This window comes from Nicotiana tabacum, chromosome 7, assembly GCF_000715075.1.
Source record: "Nicotiana tabacum cultivar K326 chromosome 7, ASM71507v2, whole genome shotgun sequence".
NCBI lineage: Eukaryota > Viridiplantae > Streptophyta > Magnoliopsida > Solanales > Solanaceae > Nicotiana > Nicotiana tabacum.
In genome coordinates, this window is record NC_134086.1 from 102,722,179 (window position 1) to 102,740,556 (window position 18,378).

At 40.3% G+C, this 18,378-nt stretch overlaps 1 protein-coding gene across 1 annotated transcript; it reads left to right on the forward strand.

Moving 5' to 3' along the window:
• The first annotated feature begins 1,484 nt into the window (after window positions 1-1,484).
• LOC107820163 (protein NRT1/ PTR FAMILY 5.5-like) lies at window positions 1,485-4,699 on the forward strand. Its single transcript, XM_016646390.2, has 3 exons — window positions 1,485-1,599; window positions 1,862-3,269; window positions 3,538-4,699. The coding sequence occupies exons 2-3, from the start codon at window positions 2,752-2,754 to the stop codon at window positions 4,481-4,483; spliced, it is 1,464 nt and encodes a 487-aa protein (XP_016501876.2). The 5' UTR covers window positions 1,485-1,599; window positions 1,862-2,751; the 3' UTR covers window positions 4,484-4,699.
• The last annotated feature ends 13,679 nt before the right edge of the window (window positions 4,700-18,378 follow it).

An 18,378-nucleotide genomic window follows, 5' to 3' on the forward strand; every position in this document is an offset into this window, starting at 1 on the left:
TCTGATGTGACCTGTTGCTATTGTTCTGTCATTGATGTCTATCCTAATTGTTGTTGTGTTGCTCATATCTTTTACTCGCTTAACTTGTAAATACCATGTCTATTTCCTGCTTTTATAATTATACTAATGTTGTATCTATTCTGTTGCACTTTAGTATAAGCCTTTCACCATATTAGTCATTCATGCCCTTACGTGTCATCTTGTAAAAAACATGTATTTCCGTCTTATTTATTATATTTGTACTTAGGCCTCCAATATGCTAGTTAATTGAAGTTGATATTCTTTGTTTTCCAATTGTTGTTATTACTCACGTGCTTTTCACTTAGTGTTTTATTGTTGCCCACATGTGTATCCTTGTCTATTCTTGTACTTGCGTATTTCCTACTTTGTAATTTCTGTTATCGATATTTCTATCATCTGGTTGGTTCTGTTACTCGTACATTTGGGAGGATGAGTTGAACACACGAAGGGTGTTGTCGTGCTAATTGATTTGTCAGAAATAAATTATATATATATATATATATATATATATATAGTGAGGCAGAGATAGAAGCACGAAGGGTGTTACCGTGTTGTTTGACGTGATATCTTGGATATACTTCTTATACCATGAAAGATTATAAATCTACTACTGTGATTTCTGTTAATAATTGTTGACTGTCTCGCAGAGTTGTATATGGTACTTTTATCTGTTATGCTTTGAACTGTTTTTATTATTAATCTAATGTACAGGTTATAACAATAAGCATCTTTTAACTAAAAGCCTCGTCACTACTTCAACGAGGTTAGACAAGATACTTACTCAGTACATGGGGTAGGTTGTACTGATACTACACTTTTGCACATTGCGTGCAGATATTGGTTGTTGTTGCTGGTGATATCAGGTGCTGATTCTGAAGATGTTCGCGCATTACGGATATAGCTGTCTCTTGTCCTTGGTAGCTTAGGTTTAATTTGTTATTCTGTTTATGTATCTTTCAAACAGAACGTGTATTTATTCATACGAGTTTTGTAAATTTCAAATCTTAGAAGCTCATGAGTCGTACTACTAGGTCTTGGATAAATTTGTAAATATCTCAGATGAGTGATTTTTATATGTTAGTTGGCTTACCTAGCGGGTTGAGTTAGGTGTCATCGCGACGGGTGATTTTGGGTAGTGACGGAAAGACAATGCACAAAGATGACCTATGATGTAATTTCTTGGAACGAACTATAAGAATGAGTAGCTCCTGATTTGGGTTTGAACAAATCAAGTCAATGGCCTCTTTTTTCGCGCTATAATTAGTATTTTCTTACTTAAATTATGCATCTTTATCTGTCTTGTCTGTCCTAGAGGAAAGTCCACCGTTGGACTTTAGTAGGTTGGTGGGCAGAATGTCAACTGTTAATCCAAATATGGTAATACAACTCATCCATTCAGCTCTAAAATGAGTACCGCAACATCCCCTTTATATACACATACTCAAACACATGCCTTCTTCAATAATTCCAATATTGTGCCAGTTTTGTGATTCACTTGGCCTACATTGTTCTTTACTGATTTTGTTTGAGGCGGTGATACAAGTTCAAAGACGACAGTGATGGTTTACAGAATCTTATGTAATTATTCCTACTTCCAACATTTTTGTGAGCTATGTTTGATTATAAAGTTGATATTGCAGCTTTTGATTCCATGACATGTTGAAACTCTTTATATCTTGGCAATATGCAAATACAGTGACGGCTTTGGGATAATTTTTACTGTTCCTTATAGTTATTTCATCAGTTTGTTTTAGTTTCTTACGAAGAAATGTTACGCTGTTCATACCTTCTGACTAATGAGATGATAACATCTGGTTTTTGAATTTCTTTGTTGTTGTAGCCATTACTTGGGCTAATATTCCCGTGCACTATGCTCTGTGGATGTTGATGGTGTACTTGACAGATGTATGGAAGCTCAATCTCACAGATGCAGCTGCAATTGTCAGCGTCTTCTTTGGTTTGCTGACAATCCTACAGTCAGTCATGCTGTTTTCTACTCATGGTTTATTAGGCAATTATCCAGTGCTAATGGGTTCTATATTCGCCTATTGTGTGGTACATTCTCATTGTTAAATTATTTAATTTCTGCATTCTCTTTCTGTAATTCAGAATATTTACTCATTTGACAATCGTCCTGACCTTTTTGTCCTGTTAGCTTGAGTCAGCTTGCACCATCTTTCCTAACACTGCGTTGCATGACACATCTGAAGGAAACATGGTCAAGCTGCTCGTCTGCAGTGATTGCCGTCCATAGAGCTCGCAACAAATTAACGGAGAAAGATTTGAGTTTGAGTAAAATTAGACCAAAAATTACCTTGAAACACCATACTGAGCTACCACTACTATATTTCATATTTAATCTTCCTTGAAACCTTGTTTCTTGGGCTCAATTCAGATTTGCTTCCAACAGTTATCGTCCAAAACTTAAGCGCGTGAACTTATTTTACTGGAGAAAGCTGTCAGTATGAACTTCTTTAAACTCTTGGCCTAATGGAGTCTAATGGAAGTTCACGTTTTATTAAGTCTAGCTAAGTTTTTTCTTGTGCTAAATTACAATTTGTTTCCCACGGTAAAAACTTAAAACCTTGACGTACGTGTCAATTTACTGAACCCGAGAAATCTGTCAGTGTGATCTGTGAACCTTTTTTAATGCTTAGAACTCTTACCTTAATTGGAGTATAAAATTGAAATTCACTTTATACTAAGTCAAAAGTTTCTTCTACATAGGGCATGGGTTTTTTAACAATGTCAACACCACCAGTCCTTGCTAAGGCTACTGGAACATGCAGTGGTTATCAGCCTGAGTGCATCGGCGAAAGCCAGCGCATACTCTTCTACATAGCATTGGCTCTGTGTGCTCTGGGAACAGCTGGTAAAGCGGTAAGCTTACGCGCTTTCCTACTTGAGCAACTTGGAGAAAATGCTATCAGTCCTTCTATCTGGTCTCTGCAACGTTATGCGTTGATTCTGTTCAAAGCTGCTGCTGTTTTGGGATTTTCATACATATCACCGTGGTCGCTTTGGTTTGGTGTCCCAGCAATATGTTACACAGTTGCAGCCTTTATTTTCTTGAGCGGATCTTGTACCTATAAATATGTTAAACCAGAAGGTAGCCCTATCACTACTTTATTCCGGGTCTTTGCAGCATCTATCTCCAAGTTATTCTATCGACTGCCTACAGATGCGTTACAGCTGTATAACATATCTGACCCTGGTATACAATGCCTGCCTCACACCAATGGCCTGAGGTCCTCTCTCGCTCTCTCATTGTCTGTGTTTTGCTCCATTTGTGTTTGCTTTAATCTTTAGAAGAATCTCAAGTTTCAGCATGTTTCTTTATTTTGGTTTGCCATCTTAGTTGTAAAGATCCTTTCTGCTACCAATGTCTACCCTTTCAATGTGAACTGATAATCTAGAACAGACTCAGCTGTCACAAGGCAATAGGGTCCTCATCGTCTTATATATATATATATGAGAAAACTATACTGACAAATAATTGTGCAAAACTCAATTCAGGTGTCTTGATAAGGCTGCAATTATCTTGCCCGACCAGACTCTAGAGCAGCAACTGCGGAATACATGGAGGCTTTGCAGCGTTGCTGAGGTTGAAGCTACTAAATTTGTAATTCGCAAGTTCCCACTGTGTATGACCTACATTCTTGGTGGGGTTTTGACTTCTTTGTCATACACCTACTTTCTAGAGCAAGCAAAGACTATGAACAATAAGGTCGGGAACCTAAGAATTCCTCTAGCTGTCTTCCTATGGTTCCAATTTGAAGCAAGAGAACAGTTTCAAAAAATATATCACATATTTGTGAATTGGGGATGGGGTTCAGAAGCAAAACCATCAGCTCCTAGAGTGGGAGTTGCAGTATCCATCATTTTGGGGGTATTATGCACTATTACTGCTGCAAAAGTGGAGTCAAGAAGACTCGCTATGGTAAAGATCTATAGTTTAGCAGGCGAGACCGAGGAAAAAATTCCAATGACTGTATTCTGGCTGCTTCCACAGTATCTCCTTCTTGGGGCAGCAGACGGGATGTTTGGAAAGAGCCTGGAGGATTACTACAATAGGCACTTTGAGCCCGAATCTACCTCGTATATGATCAGTGCCGTCAATTTGATGCACGGGTTAGGATGTATAAGCAGCATTTTGATAGTGTATGTAGTGAGTAAGGTTAGTCAGCTGGGAAATAAAGTAAGTTGGTTTCAGGATACGCTGAATAAGAGTCGAGTTGATAAGTATTACTGGACTCTGTCATGGCTATTAGCTATTGCATTTGTTTTGTTTGTTGTCATTAGCCTGTGGTATGCTTACAGGCGATCAAAAGAAGAAGCACAAACAGTGTATGTTGAACGAACTGTTGCCTATGTTCGGGGTGAACTAATTTATGGGACGACAATTACAATGGGAAACAGGCGCAGTAACAACATCATTGCCATGCTTCCTTCTTTTGGGTAATGATATGTTCCTAAGGTGTAACACATTGCTGGCTATTGGGTCTCTTGTGCTGTGAGGATGAATGTGATTACGCGACCTGCTGAAGCGCATTCATATCTTCTGTAAACAAAAAGGTGTTTGCACTTTCCTGTATTTCATTTGTCATAACTTTCTTTATAAGCATGTTCCTCTCTGTAAACTTACACTTTTAGCAATGTCATTTTGAAGTCTATTTGAAAGTCATCGAAACGAATACTGCAAGGATTTTTATCTACCCCTTAATTATGTTACTATCTACCCCTTAATTTTACCCAAACTAAGAATGCAAGTGTCAAAACTAGGATTTCCCACCGTCGGGATCGTGATGGTGCCTACTCTTGAAAGCTAGGCAAGCCAACCGATACATTACTAACGCATTAATTGTTAACCCAAACAGCAATAAAAAAAATAACCAAAGATAACCAAATATAAAGTACGGAAGTTTCATAACAGTTTAAAATTCTAAAACAAGGCTACGCCAAATGATCTGGTATCACAATTTCACGAACATCTAAGAGTTTCTACAAACACTGGTTTAAAAGAAATACAGTTGTTCTCGAAAAGAAAAGAGACAGGAAATCTAAAACAGAAGGAAGGGGACTCCAGGGTCTGCGAACGCCAGCAGATCTACCTCGGGTCTCCTGTGGATTGAAGGCAGCAACCTCGAACTCCGATCAATATGGTCCAGTACCGGGATCTGCACGGAAAGTGCAGAGTGCAGTATCAGTACAACCGACCCATGTACTGGTAAGTGTCGAGCCTAACCTCGGCGAAGTAGTGACGAGGCTAAGACACGACAAACAACATAAACTTGTGCAGTTAAACAATATACTAACAGAATAACAATAATAGAAGCTAAACAGAAATTAACGGGAAGGGGGCAACATGCTATGGGGTACCAGAATAAGGAATCACAGTAGTAAAGGAAAGTAAACAATTAGGGCACTTAAACCGATAACAACAAATAAACACAGCAAACAGAAAATGCACGGCATCACCCTTTGTGCTTTTACTCTCAATCCTCACCATGCAATCAATAATAGAAATGTCCATGACATCACCCTTCGTGCTTTATCACTCTTTCTCACCATATGAATAATAGAAATGTGCACGGCATCACCCTTCGTGCTTTATCTCTCTTCCTCACCATATGCATAAATATAAATGTAAATGTGCAAGGCATCACCCTTCGTGCTTTATCACTCTTCCTCGCCATTTTCATAAATATGAATGTGCACGGCATCACCCTTTGTGCTTTATCACTCTTCCTTACCATAACAACAACAGAAACAACAACCCCCCAGCAAGGGCATCACAATCAAACAACTTTGTTTCATCATTTAATTTTACAATAGAAATCTCAACTTGAGCCAATACTTGCCCAATATCCAAATCAGGAACAACATAGTAAAACTTGTTAACATGAACCATAACTAGCTTAAGCAGGAAGGATACGTATAGAAAAACACAATTGTCACAAGTATAGAACTCACTCGCATGCTATGACCCGAAAACGATGTATAGATACTCGTCATCATGCCTATACGTCGTACTAAATAACTAACAAGTATCAAATAGGGCAAACAATACCGAATCCCTCAAGCTAAGGTTAGCCACAACACTTACCTCGATTCCACGGCCACAATCAAACCTCAATTATCGATGTACCTCTCGATTCCACTTCCAATCCGCTTGTATTTAATCATAATTAACTTAATAACATCAATAAATGCTAAAGAACTCAATTCCAATGCTTTATTATAGGTTTCCCAAAATTTTTTCCCAAAAAGTCAAAAATCGACCCCAGGCCCGCTTGGTCAAAACTCGAAGTTCGGAACAAAACACGATTTCCCATTCACTCCCAAGTTCAGATATGCAATTGGTTTTGGAATCCGACCTCAAATTGAGGTCTAAATCCCCAAATTTTAAAATTTCTAAATTCTATCCAAAAACACCCAATTTCCCATGAAAATCCATAAATTTTGAGATTAAATCTTGTAAAAAAATAAAAAAGATTGAAGGAATTGAGATAAGAATCATTTACCTATGGTTTGGGAAAGAACTTGCTCTAGGAAAATCGTCCCTTGGAGTTTAGGTTTTGAAAATTTGAATAATGAATGAAAAATCCCGTCCAACACACTTTTACTCAGCTGCACATGTCGCATTTGCGACCAGAGCTTCGCAAATGCGAAGCTCGCAATTGAGAAAGGGATATTGCAACTGCGAAGCATTCACAATTCCTACTGCCTTCGCAAATGCGAGGAAAGTGTCGCTTTTGCGATCACAGACCTTGCAAATGCGAACAAATGATCGCATTTGCGATCAGTTCCCCTCTCAGACTCCCTCCGCATTTGCGAAGTTTTGTTCACATTTGCGAACTATGCTGGCCTAGCCTTCTAATCGCATTTACGATGAAAGGCTCGCAAATTTGTACCCTGCGGGGCTCGCAATTGCGATGCCTGATCTCGCAATTGCGAGATCAGAGGCCTACAACAGCTGAAGCATATCAGCAGTTCTTTCCTAAGTCCAAAATAATCTGGCCTATCCAAAACTCATCCGAGCCCTCGGGGCTCCAAACCAAACATGCACACAAGTCTAAAAATATCGTACGGACTTACTCGTGTGATCAAATTGCCAAAATAACATCTTAAACAACGAATTTAACACCATAACTCATGAAATCCTTAAGAACATTGCATTTTCTATTTTCACAACCGAATGTCTGAATTACGTCAAATCAGTCTCGTTTCTCACCAAATTTCATAGACACGACTTAAATACTGTATAAAACCTGTATGGGGCTCCGGAACAAAAATACGGGCCCGATACCAACGAGATCACACACTATTCTATTTCTAAAATTTCTTATATTTTCCAGCAAACAATTTTCTTCAAAAATTCATTTCTCGGCCTAGGGACCTCAAAATTCGATTCCGGGCATACGCCCAAGTTCCATATTTTACTACGAACCCTATGGGACCGTCAAATCACAGGTCCATGTCCGTTTGCCAAAAATGTTGACCGAAGTCAGCTTTAGTCAATTTTAAAGGCAAAATTCAATATTTTTCTCAAATTTCACATAAAGGCTTTTCGGAAACATGCCTAGACTATGCACGCGAATTGAGGAGAATGAAAATGAGGATTTTTAAGGCCTCGAAACACGGAATCGGATTCTAAAACGAAAGATCACCCTTTGGGTCATCACATTCTTCACCTCTAAAACAACTGTTTGTCCTCTAACGGACATAGAAAAGTACCTGAATCGGTGAAAAGATGGGGATATCAGCTACGCATATCGGACTCTGATTCCCAACTAGCTACCTCAACAGGCTGACCTCTCCACTGCACATGAACTGACGGATAACTCTTCGATCTCAACTATCGAACCTGCCGGTCTAGAATATCCACCGGCTCCCCTCGTAGGTCCAATCCTTGTCCAACTGGACAGTGCTGAAGTCTAACATGTGGGATGGATCACCGTGATACATTCGAAGCATGAACACATGAAACACTGGATGCACAGCTGATACACCTGGCGGCAATGCAAGTCTGTAAGCCATCTCCCCCACTCGATCAAGGATCTCAAAAGGCCCGATGAACCTAGGGCTTAGCTTGCCCTTATTCCCAAATCTTATCACACCCTTCATGGGCGACACCCGAAGCAACACTCGCTCCCCGACTATGAATGCCACATCACGAACCTTACGGTCGGCATAACTCTTTTATCTGGACTCAGCTGTATGAAGCATATCCTAAATAATCTTAACCTTATCCAAGGCATCATATACTGAATCTGTACCCCACAACTGAGCCTCCCCCGGCTCAAACCACCCAACCAGCGATCGACACCGTCTACCATATAATGCCTCATAGGGGGCCATCTGGATGCTCAACTGATAATTGTTGTTGTAGGCAAACTCCGTTAACGGCAAGAACGGATTCCAAGAACCTCCAAAGTCAATAACACATGCTCAGAGTATATCCTCCAAAATCTAAATAGTACGCTCAGATTGTTCGTTCGTCTGAGGATGAAATGTTGTGATCAACTTGACCTGCGTACCCAACTCATGATGTACTATCCTCTAAAAATGCAAGGTAAATTATGTACCTCGGTCATAAATGATAGCCACAGGCACACCATGGAGACGAACAATCTCATGGATATAAATCTCTGCCAACCACTCTAAAGAATAGGAAACTGCCACAGGAATGAAATAGACTGGCTTAGTCAGCCTATCCACAATAACCCACACTGCATTGAACTTCCTCTGAGTCCTAGGAGTCCAACAACGAAGTCCCTAGTGATACGCTCCCACTTCCACTCAAGAATTTCAATCTTCGGAAGTAAACCACCAGGTCTCTGATGCTCGTACTTTACATGCTGACAATTCAAACATCGAGTTACATACGCAACAACAATATCCTTCTTCATCCTCCTCCACCAATAATGCTGCTGCAAGTCTTGATACATCTTAGCGGCGCCCGTATAAATAGAATACCAGGAACTATGAGCCTCCTCTAGAATCAACTCACGAAGTCCATCCACACTGGGCACACAAACTCGACCCTGCATCCTCAAAACTCCATCATCTCCCACTGTAACCTGCTTGGCACCTCCATGCCGCACTGTGTCCCTAAGGACAAGCAAATGAGGATCATCATACTACCGATCTTTGATACACTCCAACAAGGAAGAATGAGCAATTGTACAAGCTAGAACACGATTAGGCTCAAAGACGTCCAACCTCACGAACTGATTGGCCAAAGCCTGAACATCTAATGCAAGCGGTCTCTCACCGACTAGAATATATGCAAGGCTACCCATACTAGCCGACTTCCTACTCAAAGCATCGGCCACCACATTGGACTTCCTAGGATGATACAAGATGGTGATATCATTGTCTTTCAATAGCTCCAACCACCTCCTCTACCTCATATTTTGCTCCTTCTGCTTGAACAAGTATTGCAAAATCTTATGATCCATGAACACCTCACACGACACACTATATAAATAATGCCTCCAAATCATCAGCGCATGAACAATGGTTGCTAGCTCCAAATCATGAACTAGATAATTCTTCTCGTGGATCTTCAATTGCCGTGAAACATATGCAATAACCTTGCCATTCTGCATCAACGCCATTTCAAGTCCAATACGAGATGCGTCACAATATATTGTATATGTCCCTAAACCTGTGGGCAATACCAACACTGGCGTCGTAGTCAAAGCTGTCTTGAGCTTCTGAAAGCTCACCTCACACTCGTTCGACCACCTAAACGGAGCACCCTTCTGGGTCAACCTGATCATCAGGGTTGCTATAGATGAAAACTCCTCCACAAACCGATGGTAATAACCCGCTAAACCTAAGAAACTCCAAAACTCTGTAGCTGATGTGGGTCTAGGCCAGTCCTTGACTGCCTCAATATTCTTAGGATCCACCTGAATACTCTTTGTCGATACAACGTGACCTAAGAAAGCAACTGAACACAACCAAAACTCGCATTTCAAAAACTTAGCGTATAACTAGTTGTCTCTCAAAGTCTGAAGGACCACTCGAAGATGCTGCTCATGCTCCTCTCGGCTGTGGGAGTAGATCAAGATATCATCAATGAAAAAAATCATAAAGGAATCCAGATAGAATCCGGTTCATCAAATCGATAAATGTTGTTGGGGCATTTGTAAACTCAAATGACATTACTAAAAACTCATAATGCACGTACTGAGTGCAAAAAGCTGTCTTCGGGACATCGGATGCCTTAATCCTCAATTGATGGTAGTCAGATCTCAAATCAATCTTCGAAAACACTTTGGCACCCTAAAGCTGATCAAATAAATTATCGATCCTCGGCAATGGATAGTTGTTCTTGATGGTAACTTTGTTCAACTACCGATAATCTATGCGCATCCTCATCGATCCATCCTTTTTCTTAACAAACAACACTGTCGCACCCCAGGGCGAGACACTAGGTCTAATAAAGCCATTATCAAGCAGGTTTTGCAATTGTTCCTTCAATTCTTTCAACTCTGGCAGGGCTATGCGGTACGGTAGAATAGAAATGGGCTGAGTGCCCGGAGCCAAATCAATATAAAAGTTAATATCCATATCGGGTGGATTCCCTGGCAGGTCTGTAGAAAATATCTCTGGAAACTCCTGGACAACTGGCACAGAATCCATAGAAGGAACCTTAGCACTAAAATCACAAACATAAGACAAATAAGCCAAACACTGCTTCTTGACCATACGTCGAGCCTTCATATACGAGATAACACTACTGGTAGATTGACCGGGAGTCCCTCTCCACTCCAATCAAGGCAGTCCTAATAAAGATAAGGTCGCAATCTTGGCATGACAGTCCAATATAGCATGATAAGGTGACAACCAATCCATCCCCAAAATAACATCGAAGTCAACCATATCGAGAAGTAGGAGGTCTAAACTAGTCTCAAGACCCCCAATAACAACCACACACGAACGATAGACATCATTTACAACAATAGAATCACCCACCGGCGTGGACACATATACGGGAGCACTCAAAGAATTACGAGGCACAACCAAATATGGAGCAAAATAAGAAGACACATAGGAGTATATAGACCCTGGATCAAACAGAACTGAAGCATCTCTACTACAAACCAGAATAGTACCTGTGATAACTGCATCGGAGGACTCAGCCTCAAGCCTGGCTGGGAAAGCATAACATCGGGGTTGGGCCCCACCACTCTTAACTACATCCCTGGAATGGCCTCTCGCTGGATGGTCTCCACCTCTAGCGGTCTAACCTCTACCTTTAATACCTCGACGCCCACCTCTAGCTGTCTGACCCCTACCTCTAGCTGGCTGAGCGGGCGGTGAAATACTCGGTGTCGGAACCATGGCATGAGAACCCTGATATTAAGAACTGCTCAAGGCTCGAGGGCAAAATCTAGAAATATGCCTCATATCACCACAAATATAACAAGACTTCTGTTGCTGATCCTGAAACTGACCCTAACGGCCAGAGTAATCACCCTGAAAACTCTGGAGCGGAGGTGAACTGATAGGAGCCGGTGGTGCACTGTAGGGTAGCTGATCAGAATACTATATATAAGAACCACGACCACCTGAAGCACCATGAGAAGCCTGAAGTGCTGAATGAAATGGCCTGGGATATTGTCCCCTACCAAAAGAATCCCAGCCTCCAGACAAGGTACTACTGAATCTGCCAGAATGACGAGGCCTCTTGTCAGAACCCTGACCACTCCCCTGAGCTAAAACCATCTCCACTTGCCTGGCCACATTGGCTGCATCCTGAAAAAATATCTCACTCTCGGTCTCTTTAGCCATCTGCAATCTAATAGGCTGAGCGAGTCCCTTAATAAACCTCATCACCCTCTCTCTCTCTCTCTCTCTCTCTCTCTCTCTCTCTCTCTCTCTCTCTCTCTCTCTCTCTCTCTCTCTCGGTTGGGAGTATAAGAAGAGCATGACAATCTAGATCAATAAACCTTATCTCGTACTGAGTGACATCATAGAACCCTGTTGAAGATGCTCGAACCGCATACGGTACTCTCTTTTTGAGTGACGGGAAGGAACTTCTCAAGAAATAGTTGAGAGAACTGGTCCCAAGTCAAAGTAGGTGACCCAGATGGTCTGGCCAAATAATAATCCCTCCACCATTTCTTGGCATAACCTGACAGACGAAAAGCTGCAAAGTCGACCCCATTGGCCTCCACTATCCCCATGTTCCGTAGAATCTCGTGACAACTGTCCAAATAATCCTGGGGATCCTCTAAAGATGTACCGCCATAGGTAGTAGTGAAACATTTGGTTAACCTATCCAATCTCCACAAAGTATTAGAAGACATAGTTGATCAATCACCGGTCTGAGCTACAATACCCGATGGAACTAACCCAACTGGCTGAGTTGCTGGAGTCTGAAACTGGGGAACCATCTACTCCGGAGTATGAGTAGCGGGAGTCCATGCTCATTCCCCAGCCCGAGAGACGGTTGGTGCTACAGGAAGTATGTCGGCCTGAGTAATACTCTCCATAAGGCCCACCAGACGGACCAAAGCGTCCTGAAGTACCGGAGTAGCGATGAACCCCTCTGCAGCTTGAGCTAGCACTGCTGGAACACTCTGTGTCGGAACCTCATCATCAAACTCTACCTGAGGCTCCACCGCTGGTGCTGCTGCTTTGGGCTGAGGCATACCCCTAACTCGGCCTCTAGCACGGCCTCGGCCTCGTCTTCCGCCCTTCATAGGAGCTTCCACTGGGGGCTCGGGCTGCTAATCAGCTGATGAAGCGGTACGTGTTCTCGCCATCTGCGAATGAACATAGTATGAGTTCAATTAGCATTGAAAAATCAAATCGCACAACATAGAAGAATAGATGTGAGGTAATTCCTAAACTATGTAGCCTCTGGGGCTAAGCATAGACGTCTTTATATCGATCCCTTAGACACTACCTAACTTGTTCGTAAATTGTGAGACCTAGGCAATCTAGTGCTCTGATACCAACTTGTCACGACCCAAATTTTCTACCGTCGGGATCGTGAAGGCGCCTACTCTTGAAAGCTAGGCAAGCCAACCGATACATTACTAACGCATTAATTGTTAACCCAAACAACAATAAAAATAACCAAAGCTAAGCAGATATAAAGTGCGAAAGTTTCATAATAGTTCAAAATTCTAAAACAAGGCTACCCCAAATGATCTAGTGTCACAATTTCACGAACATCTAAGAATTTCTACAAACATTAGTTTAAAAGAAATACAATTGTTCTCGAAATGAAAAGAGATAGGAAATCTAAATCTAAGACAGAAGGAAGGGGAATCCAGGATTTGCAAACGTCGGCAGATCTACCTCGGGTCTCCTGTGGACTGAAAGTAGCAACCTCGAACTTCGATTAATATGATCCAGTATCGGGATCTGCATGGAAAGTGCAGAGTGTAGTATCAGTACAACCGACCCCATGTATTGGTAAGTGCCGAGCATAACCTTGGCGAAGTAGTGACGAGGCTAGGACACGACAAACAACATAAACTTGTGCAGTTAAACAATATACTAACAGAATAACAATAATAGAAGCTAAGCAGAAACTAACGAGAAGGGGGAAACATGCTATGGGGTTACCAGAATAAGGAATCACAGAAATAATGAAAATGAAGCAATTAATGCACTTGAACCGATAACAACAAATAATCACAGCAACCAGAAAATGCACGGCATCACCCTTCGTGCTTTTACTCGCAATCCCCACCATGCAATCAATAATAGAAATGTGCACAGCATCACCCTTCGTGCTTTATCACTCTTCCTCACCATATGAATAATAGAAATGTGCACGCATCACCCTTCGTGCTTTATCTCTCTTCCTCACCATATGCATAACTACAAATGTAATTGTGCAGGGCATCACCCATCATGCTTTATCACTCTTCCTCGCCATATACATAAATATAAATGTGCACAGCATCACCCTTCGTGTTTTATCACTCTTTCTCACCATAACAACAACAAAAACAACAACAACCCGGCAAGGGCATTACAATCAAACAACTTGTTTCATCATTTAATTTCACATTAGAAATCTCAACTTAAGCCAATACTCACCCAATATTCAAATCAGGAACAACATAGTAAAACTTGTTAACATGAACCATAACTAGCTTAAGCAGAAATAATACGTATAAAGAAACACAACAGTCACAAGAATAGAACTCACGCGCATGATTTGACTGACAACGACGTATAGATACTCATCACCACACCTATATATCATACTAAACAACTAACAAGTAGCAAATAGGAAAAAAAATACTTAATCCCTCAAGCTAAGGTTAGCCACATCACTTACCTCGATTTCATGGCCTCAATCAAACCTCAATTACCGTTTTACATCTCGATTCCACTTTGAAACCGCTTGTATCTAATCATAATTAACTTAATAACATCAATAAATGCTAAAGAACTCAATTCCAATGCTTAATTATAGGTTTCCTAACATTTTTCCCAAAAATTCAAAAACCGACCCCGGGCCTGCTTGGTCAAAACATGAAGTTCGGACCAAAACCCGATTATCCATTCACCCTCGAGCCCGGATATATAATTGATTATGTAATCCGACCTCAATTTGAGGTCTAAATCCCAAATATCGCAATTCCTAAATCTACCCAAACACCCAATTTTCCATGAAAATCCCTAAATTTTGTGATGAAATCTTGTAAAAATATGAAATAGATTGAAAGAATTGAGTTAAGAATCATTTACTTATGATTTGGGGAAGAACTTGCTCTAGGAAAATCGCCTCTTGGAGTTTAGGTTTTGAAAATTTGAAGAATGAATGAAAAATCCCGTCCAAAACCCTTTTACTCAGCTGCAGATATCGCATTTGCGACCAGAGCTTTGCAATTGCGAAGCCTTCACAAATGTGAGGAAAGTGTCGCATTTGTGATCACAGACCTCGCAATTGCGAACAAATGATCGCATTTGCGATCAGTTTCCCTTCTAGACTCCCTTCGCATTTGCTAAGTTTTATTCACATTTGCAAACTATGCTGGCCCAGCCTTCTAATTGAATTTACAATGAAAGGCTCGCAAATGTGGACCCTACAGGGCTCGCAAATGCGGACCCTGCAGGGCTCGCAATTGCGATGTTTGATCTCGCAATTGCCAGATCAGAGGCCTGCAACAGCTGAAGCATACTAGCAATATTTTCCTAAGTGCAAAACTCACCCGAGCCCTCGGGGCTCCAACCCAAACATGCACACAAGTCTAAAAATATCATACGGACTTGCTCATATGATCAAATTGCCAAAATATCACCTTAAACAAATACTTTAACACCAAAACTCATGAAATCCTTAAGAACATTGAATTTTCTATTTTCACAACCGAACGTCCGAATCACGTCAAATCAGTCTCGTTTCTTACCAAATTTCACAGACACAACTTAAATACTATATCAAACTTGTACGGGGCTCCAAAACCAAAATACGGGCCCGATACCAACGAGATCACACACTATTTTATTTCTAAAATTTCTTATATTTCCAACAAATAATTTTCTTCAAAAATTCTTTTCTCAAGCTAGGGACCTTGGAATTCGATTTCGAATATATGCCCAAGTTTCATATTTACTACGGACCCTATGGGACCGTCAAATCATGAGTCCGGGTCCGTTTGCCAAAAATATTGACCAGGGTCAACTTTAATCAATTTTAAAGGCAAAATTCAATATTTTTCTCAAATTTCACACAAAGGCTTTCCGAAAATGCATCCGGACTGCACACGTAAATCGAAGAGAATGAAAATGAGGTTTTTTAAGTCCTCGAAATACGAAATCGGATTCTAAAAAGAAAGATGACCCTTTGGGTCATAACATCAAGAGACATTTATTACTCCTTTACGCATCAGTTCGAATTTGTTGTCCAACTATTATGTTTAATTTGGGATCTGAGCTTCAGAATCACTAAGATGGCTTTCTTGACCCTCAAGTTTCTATCATTGCTTAGATTGCTGGAATTTTATGCAATTTAGGAAAAACAATTCTCCAAACTACAACATGTGCAACATAAAGTATAACTTACTCTGGCATGCATAAGATACAACAACAATAACATCAACTTACTCCTGCTTCCGAAGCGGCTTCTATATAGTAGTAATTTTGTTGGTGTATATATCATAATTACACAGTCAATACCTCATAATTCACCTTAGCACAGAAGTTGTTTGTTGAACATCTTATTATGTGTGGTGACAACGATGCTCATTAGAGGACTTGCTAACACATTTACATAGGTGATTCCATGTTTTAGAGTTAGTAGGATTAGATAAGCGTGATCTTAGTACAGGTATGTGTTTGAACAAAAAGATTGAGACTATTTTGACAACCTCAATTATCGATAATAAAGAAGGTAAATCTTAGCCAAGCATAATCAACTTTAGATCTAAAAGTATGTAACGAGAAATAATGAAAGGTAGGAACATCTCAGATTTATTGATGTCATAATCTTATCCCCGATAAGAGGAAAAAATGAGTTTATATTCTAAACAAAATAGAAACTGTAACAAAAGAGTAGAAAGGAAAAAGCCCAGGCCCCCTTTTGTCCAGAAATTCCCCCCTCAATATATAGCTCCTGGAACTTTCATTCAGTGGTATTTGACCAACATGATGCTCTGCGACGGTCCTTTTCATCGTTACTTGAGTACAGCAACATCTTGACATATGTTGTCGATGGTTTGACCCCAAGGTTGGTCGTGGTGCCCTTCACTATTTCACCACCTGAGTGAGATCCCAGCTTGGTCGGCCGCTACGGTCAGATTTTGACCTATATAGTTAGTCCCTCCGTCCGTCAAGGTCGTCCCTTAGCGGGCTCGATGGGCGGATTCTGTTGATTCGAAGGTTAGGAGAAATCTGACTGTATGCCTTGAGCGAGTTTTTTAGACTGAGGCGATGATGCGCTGCTTCAAAATGCCTTGTGCTTATTCGAAATGTCGCTCGTGGTTACTGCCATTATGACACACGTTTTCAGTGGATCGAACCGTTTCTCATTCCCTATCAGTTTTGATTGGCGACTCTTAGGTTTCCCGCTTGAGGCGTTTATGTTCCTATAAATATGGGAAATACCATTTCATTATAGTAATATGCATGCATGTTCCCATAAGCGTGCACAAGGTTTTTATAATTTTTTCCATAATTTTAAGGATTTAAATTGATTTATTTCCTTCCCTTTTATTCATAAAACCCCAACAATTATTTCCCAAATTATTGTTATGGTTATTTAGTCATTTAATTTTTATATTTATTCCAAAATATGGTTAATATATTTTTTATGCATTTTTATAATTGCATTTGATATTTTTCAAGCTAAATTGCATATAATTGCAATATTAGCCCATTTAGTGTATAATTACATTTTATATGTGTAAAATTGGTCTCCTATATTTTTAAAATGTTAAATACCTATTTTAAATCATTTTGGTACATAAAATTAATTTTCAAAAATTATTTATTATTTATTATAAATTATATAGAGGGAAAGTGGCTATTTAAAACATAGCCAGATTGGCTTTCAATTGTAGCCCAAATCGAACCCCAACCCCAGCCCAATTTCAAATTAAAATACCCGACCCAAGTCCTAAATCCGCCTACCTGACCCAAGACCCGCTAAATTCTGGTCGTTGATCTAAAAGATCAACGTCCCTAATAATTCCTTTCCTTTTTTAATTCCAACTACACCCTAACCCTACCTCATTTCCAAATACCGCCGCCTCTGTGTCCTCTCTTTTCTCAACCACCCAACCTAACCCTAGCTCCCTTCAACCGTCGCCTCCTTCTCCGATCTTCTCCGATGACCAACTTTCAAGTCCCAAGCCTCCAATGGCTCCTCTATTGGCATGCTCATCTTCTCTGACGCCTTCAAGGGCCCTGGGCCATGACGACTTATATCTAAGGTTTGCTATCTGGCTGTTCATGGCTACTCCGGTGTGATTTCGAGCAAAATCACATTGTATTTGTTACGATCTTTGGGTTTCTAAACAGGTTCTTCCATCTCTACTTAGGTTTCTTCTAAAACCTAATTTTTGTTTATAACTCCTAGATCTGTACAATTGTTAAACAATTTGAGTCAATTCTTTTGAAGTTTTGCACTGTTCTTGAATCTCTTTTACAAAATTATCGATTTCACGTATTTTTTACCTTCTTCTCAAACTAGGGTTTTCAGAACTTCTTCTACACTTCGTTTAAACCGATTCTTTATTTTAAACTTCTATCCCTTGCATATTTCGACTGACTCTATGATTTTACTCCTTTTTCAACTCACTTATGTTGAAAACCGTAATTTCTTAGTTTTAATCTTAGGTTTCTGAGTTTTGTTTGATAACATGTTCAGTT

What these genes read in the sequence shown, in the direction of transcription:
- LOC107820163 (XM_016646390.2), top strand. Translation starts at nt 2,752, where the DNA reads ATGGGTTTTTTAACAATGTCAACACCACCAGTCCTTGCTAAGGCTACT. An exon ending in CCTCACACCAATGGCCTGAG is followed by an intron (nt 3,270 to 3,537) that starts GTCCTCTCTCGC and finishes AACTCAATTCAG; the next exon opens with GTGTCTTGATAAGGCTGCAA.